This window comes from Buceros rhinoceros, unplaced genomic scaffold (assembly GCF_000710305.1).
Source record: "Buceros rhinoceros silvestris isolate BGI_N320 unplaced genomic scaffold, ASM71030v1 scaffold20294, whole genome shotgun sequence".
NCBI classification, from domain to species: domain Eukaryota; kingdom Metazoa; phylum Chordata; class Aves; order Bucerotiformes; family Bucerotidae; genus Buceros; species Buceros rhinoceros.
In genome coordinates, this window is record NW_010406739.1 from 27,746 (window position 1) to 33,905 (window position 6,160).

The window sequence follows — 6,160 nt, forward strand, 5'->3', positions numbered from 1 at the left end:
GAGCACAAAACCCCACCCGCCACACTAAAGCCTCTGCCAAGCCTGTGTGAGGGTGGGGAATGGGTGAGAAAGCAAGGGAAGTGCCTTTAGGAACTCCTACCTTATGTGGGTCAAGCAAGAAGTCACTAAATTTACTGGGGAGAGAGTATTTCTTCACCAGCTCGTCCTCCACTACCCACGGGGCATTCTCACACGTGCCAGCCCGCAGCGCATTGTGACGGATGAAGTACCTCAGGATCTCCTTGTTGGGAGGACGCTCTGTACGGACTAAGCTATCTGCTGGTACGTTGCTGATGATCTTGGAGATAACAGACAGAGAGACTGTTAACATTTAACTTCTATCCACATTATAAATACATATCATACGGCTACAAGGGGCAAAGACCCTTGTACTGCTTCATGTCCACAAACTTTGCTCTTTGGAAGCTCTCTTTGCAAAGCCTCAAAACAAACCGAACAGCACAGAGAGGCACGACAGAGATTGGCAGGAGATTCAGTTAGCAAAACAGTAAAAACATCACTTTATGCTGCAGATTTCTTGCCAAAGCCACTGCTTTATCTCTGACCTTCCTCTGGCTTGTGCTCGCTACCAGCTTGAAAGCTTTTACATATTAATGTTGACTTTGATTTTCTTCCTGAGGCCAGAAGAGTAACTCTGGAGTGGTGCTCACTACACAGAGGACCACACCACCCCTCTCGCTAGATCAGCAAACTGATGACCAAAGCAGTGCTCAGGACACAAAGCCTCCCGCAGCACAGCTACGCACGATGCTCAGAACACGAGCAGCATCTGCTGCTCACAATTTCAGCTGCCCACCTCCGACTGAGTTTCCTTAACTGCCTGGCCAGAGGTGAGCCCGTCCACAGCAACTGTTCTGAAGCCACCGGCGTGCTGTGACTCAGAGTGTGGTACCTGGGAATTGTCGGGATCTCCACGCACAAAACCTAACTGTATATAGGAGCAGCTGGGCTAGCTGACCTCACAGACAACTCCAGCCGTCCCACCTCCAACAAGCACTACACTGTGCAGTGTAGACACACCACTAGCAGCTACGCACGATGCTCAGAACACGAGCAGCATCTGCTGCTCACAATTTCAGCTGCCCACCTCCGACTGAGTTTCCTTAACTGCCTGGCCAGAGGTGAGCCCGTCCACAGCAACTGTTCTGAAGCCACCGGCGTGCTGTGACTCAGAGTGTGGTACCTGGGAATTGTCGGGATCTCCACGCACAAAACCTAACTGTATATAGGAGCAGCTGGGCTAGCTGACCTCACAGACAACTCCAGCCGTCCCACCTCCAACAAGCACTACACTGTGCAGTGTAGACACACCACTAGCAATCATTTAAACTCACATACTTGTGTTAAAAAGGATTCAAGCAAACAACTCACCTTATCTTCATTTTTCAGCTTGACATCGTATTTGTGTGGCAGGAATTTAGGTGGAACCCACTTCCTTTCTTCCTTCTTCAAAGAAGTGGGAAGCTTCCGAGGAGACCTTCGTGCTCGATCGTCTGAGAAAGCGAGGTAAGGAATTAAGTGTCTTAGCATCAGAGTCCAAAAAAGCCTCAGTGGTTAAAGACTCCACGCCATCGCTGGACTGGCCACACCACCCCCTGCTATCTCTACAGTGACAGTGAAACTAGAACAGCAGGGAAAAAATCCCAATATCCTGGCAATGCAGGCTGGGAACGGAGGCCTCCAACAGCTCAGAAGTAGGAGGTAACACCTGCCCTCAAGGAGTATAAGGAACCCCTCACAGTATTTAAACCCATCTCTCTACAGACGGTAAGTGGCAGCTACCTGTGCACAGGGAGAAAATGTCAGCAGAATTCACAAAGGGCTGACAGATCTCACAGCCCAGCCAGCAACCTGCTCAGGGAGCTCCGACCGAGAGCCCTGGCTGCTTCTGCCACGTCGTATCTGAAATAAGCCTACTGCAGGAATAGTGACTCGAGATCAAAGGAACTTCTAAAATCACTTCACTTGGTGGCCATTAACCACAATTGTGAGGATGAACATCACAGCAGAACTGTAGGATTCTGAATGAACCTTTGCTGTTCGCCCCCTCCTCTTTTTTAAAATACACTGGTGTTACCTCAAAGCTCCACGTTCCACACGCAGCACTCGCGTTACACCTCAGAGTAACAGAAGAACATCTTCTGCCTTAAACAAGCAAGAACAGCTGAAAGCCAACAGCGCTGTTGATGCCACTGAAGCTGTACCACTAACACCGACACCAGCAGGACTTTCATAACCTGACACTGACAATTGTCACACCCAACATCCGCAGCCCAGGCCCAAGAATACATGAATTCAAATACTCACTGCCCGGTACAGCCCAGGCCCAAGAATTCAAATACTCGCTGCCCGGTGCCACCTACTGGCACGTTCTCCTACTACTTACTCATACTCTCCCTCCTGTTGTCATCCTCCTTCAGCATCACTTCCTTCTGGTTGTCTTGGGCTGCCTGGCTGGAGTTCTCCTTGTCGCTGGATGGGGAATCACAGGCTCCATCAGACTTCTTTTCCGAGGCCTCCTCGTCAACTTTCTCCAAGGGATGTATTTTCACAACTTTCACTGGCAACGTTTTCTCCTTACCAACCTGTGTGGGAACATGAATGAAGACTGAACCTGAGCAAGACCCGTGGACTAAGGAGCTTTCACACCAGGAGAAAGGACAAAAAAAAGCAGCTAAGCAGCCCTACAAACCGTAATTTGGCAAAACACTGAATCGACATCCTCCTTGAGAGGAGCTGGCGATGTCCCTCATGAACCAGTACAAGTTCAGTCCCTCAGTGAACCAGTACAATACAGTTCTTCCTCCTGCTCCTGCCTGGAAGTTCTGAACAAATCGCTAAGAGAGAACTGCCCACCCGCAAGTTCTTCCCCTGGTAAAGAACGCTGCTTTCTCAGCCCAGGCTCAAACATGCTCCCTCAGCAGCCCCACCGAGCAGACTGCTAACAGAGGACATTCCAAAACTTCCCTCGTTTTTAACAAGTTTGAGTTCTCCCCACCGTGCCCAGATTGGGGGAGTATTTTCCCATCGCTGGAGCACCCCTAGAGATTTGTAAGCAGTTGACTTCAAGCTACATTAGTCTGGATTGCTGCTCCTCCTGGGACCGTGTTTGGCGAAAAGATTACAGCAGACAGTAGCCTTTAACTTCTTTCAATGAAAAGGTGTAATTTTGGATATAATTAAATATACACACAGCCCATCACATACCGAAGTGGCATAACTATTTCTCTCCCCGCCCAGAGGAGTCATTTTTCTCTTGCCATTGGTACGGGTCATCCCTATGCTTCTGCTTAAGGAACCGTTTGGTGTTCACAAGTGGGTGCTGTCACCGGGATTCTACAGAGCAGAAATTCTCAGCATCTTTCTGATACTGGAAGTGATTAACATATTCCTAACAGGTTCTTCCCATCTCCTGCCTTCAGACACCCAAAATTAGCTCTGTGCAAAAGCAGGGACTAAAACGGGCCTTACCTCAAAGTCACACTCTTCTCCCACAGCAAATTTGGTCATGATCTCCAGCCAAGCCGCATCCACCAGCTTTTCCAAAGACACGGTGTTGTGGTGGACTATTTCCAGTACCAGTTTCTCATACCAGATGGGGAACTCCTCCTTCAAGCTGAGCAAGCACAGAAGAAGTTTTCACTGCTGGGGGAACAAAAGCCCAAATGCAAAGCAACCTCCCTCCCTTTCCCAGCTGGGACCATCAGCAGCTAGGACAATGTCCCAGGCAGATGCCCCATTAGCATGCCAACGCTCTTTGCCTTCCTCCCCCCAGCACCTCCCCAGAGTGTGAACTGGCATGACAATAGGAGCAGTACTCATCCTTCCCAGCAGTTCACACCACAGAGCATCCTGGAGGGCAGCACCCGCCCGGGTGAACCCTTTCCACCCGGTTAATGCCTCTCCACTGATGTTAAGCAGATACCAAGACCCCGTCATCATTCTGGGCCTTGTTACTTTAAAGCTTTTGCTCCCAGCAGTAACACGATGCTGATGAACATGTTTTTCTCCCCAAACAGGGTGAAGAAGCGTGAGGCAGGCTGACACCACCACATCACCTTCCCAGAGAAAAGCGGTTTGTGTGCTTCATCATGTCACCATCCTCAGACTTTTACAGTCAGGGAAAGGCCTGTTACAAATGTACTTGACCGACTCCCTCTCTCAAAGATGGGGTCAGTCAGCTGACAGCAGTACCAAGAAATGGATTGCATCAAGCTTTCTGGCTAAAAAGTACGGTTGGTTTCAAGTTACTGCAAGGAGGAACAGAATACACCATTTTTCCAAAGTCCTTTCGCTTCCCAGCCTCAGGGATCCACTGCTGGCCATCCTCAGCTGTTTCTGCTGTTCTGCAACGGCCATCCACAAATTTATCTCTTCAGCACACTGCCTCAGTGAACTTTTTTTATTCAGACTAGGGTCGGGTAATAAAGCAGCCAGCAAACTGCCTGGGAAGCTTTTAATCCCGTTTCAAAGAGACAAGACCAAAACCTCATTTTCAGAGAGTCTCTTTCCCTCCCTCATTTTGAGAGACTACAGCTACATTTGTTATTGGGAAACCTTCCTTTTACATTTTATTTACATCTCTTAATGCTTTCAGAAGCAGCCAACCAGTTCGACATTGTTAACCAAAAGTAAGCGACCCCAGACCAGTGGATTTTGCCTTGGGACTGGCTCCGCACCCTCCTCTCCAATAGGAACACTGGGGAGCGGAGGCTGGGGATGGTCGCACTTCCAATGCTCGCTCGCAAACACCAGAACTACTAGCAGAGAGGTTTCTTTAAGGATGTGATTAACCTCAAAGGATGGGGAAATTCTCCTTAGACTAAGGCTACTTGCTCTTTTGCCTATGAATCAGAAATGGGGATTCTTCATGAAACAGCAGAAAAATTCCCCTCCTGGGTAGTACTGACAATCTCCCCAGTTCAAATCCAGGGGAAAAACTCACAGAAGTCCAAGTCAGGAACAGAGAAACTCTCCATTTGCTTGGCAAAGGACTTGGGGCCCGTGCTGGGCGCTAGAGGTGGAGGTCAGGGACCCGGCAGCCCGCAGGAAGAGTCACGACTCTTACTGGTTTCCCTTTGTTGTTTTGAGTGAAGTAGATCCCCAAAATGTCACTCCAAAATATTTTTTTTATTTAGCACAGCAACTCATTCCGGTGCAGAACCAGAAAAAATAATTGCAGCTGGCTGATGGGAAGCACTTCAACAGCCTCTTTTTACTGCGTTATTACTTCAGCTTTAAGTAAACTTACAGATTTACTTTTTTTCCCCTCTGAAAGATTCCCATTACTGAAGGGGCTTTAAAATACACCAAGTAGCATATGCTGAGCTATTTTGGTTCAAGTAATACCAAGATATAGCACTAAATAAGCACACTACTCAACTGCATTAGTGATGGCAGCAAACTTGGACTTCATTTGCTTTCAGCTCCAGAATCCCCCGATCCCCTTTCAGCCAGTAAAAAGCTACTTACCTCACCTCATCAACCAGCAACCACCAACCATTCCCAAGCCCACTCTTCCGCCCCAAAGCCTAAAGATAGACACACACCCAGCTCTGCACTGGTACTTACAGCTCGGCGACTTCCTGCTCCTCCTCCCAAGCCTCTTTGTGCGTCAGCTGGCTGCTTCCTGTGCTTTTGCACGTCCAGATCCGCTCGCTGTACCGCTCCAGACGGGCTTCGTACTCTCTGCAGAAGCAGCAGCTCAGGAAAACGGGATGGATGCAGTGGAGAGCACAGCCACAGTAGCACAAGACAACCAGATTCAATTACACCCTAACTGCTGGGGTGCACAAAGGCTGAGGATCGCTGCAGCAGTCTGATCCTGCATTTGCCGCAGAGATGCTGCATTCAAACCCCCCAGGTTTTCGGACGGGGATGCACTGGAGCTTCCTGCAGCTGAAATGCCCACCCTGCTGGACACTGGCACACAGAAGGTGCCACAGCACCATCAGTTCAGCTGAACTGCACACGAGGAAGGCGTGTGGCTGCGCATTCTGTGGCATTGCTAAGACATCTCTCAGCTTTTCCAGTCTGATTCACTGGGAAACAGCACCAACAGTACCACGGGCACGTGCAGGAGACACGGCGTGGACTGCCGCCAAACGCCCGACACCAGCTCTTGGGGAACGCCTGCTAC

General features: G+C 49.4%; 1 protein-coding gene across 1 annotated transcript in view; it reads right to left on the minus strand.

Moving 5' to 3' along the window:
* BAZ1B (bromodomain adjacent to zinc finger domain, 1B) overlaps nucleotides 1-5,709 on the minus strand; it is a gene marked incomplete at both ends in the record, with an annotated part of 33,059 nt that extends 27,350 nt beyond the window's left edge. Inside the window, 5 exons of the mRNA XM_010134244.1 lie at nucleotides 101-298; nucleotides 1,393-1,514; nucleotides 2,408-2,606; nucleotides 3,493-3,637; nucleotides 5,593-5,709. Of these exons, the coding sequence (XP_010132546.1) occupies nucleotides 101-298; nucleotides 1,393-1,514; nucleotides 2,408-2,606; nucleotides 3,493-3,637; nucleotides 5,593-5,709 (781 nt within the window). The remainder of the gene's footprint in view (nucleotides 1-100; nucleotides 299-1,392; nucleotides 1,515-2,407; nucleotides 2,607-3,492; nucleotides 3,638-5,592) is intronic.
* Between the last annotated feature and the right edge of the window lie 451 nt (nucleotides 5,710-6,160).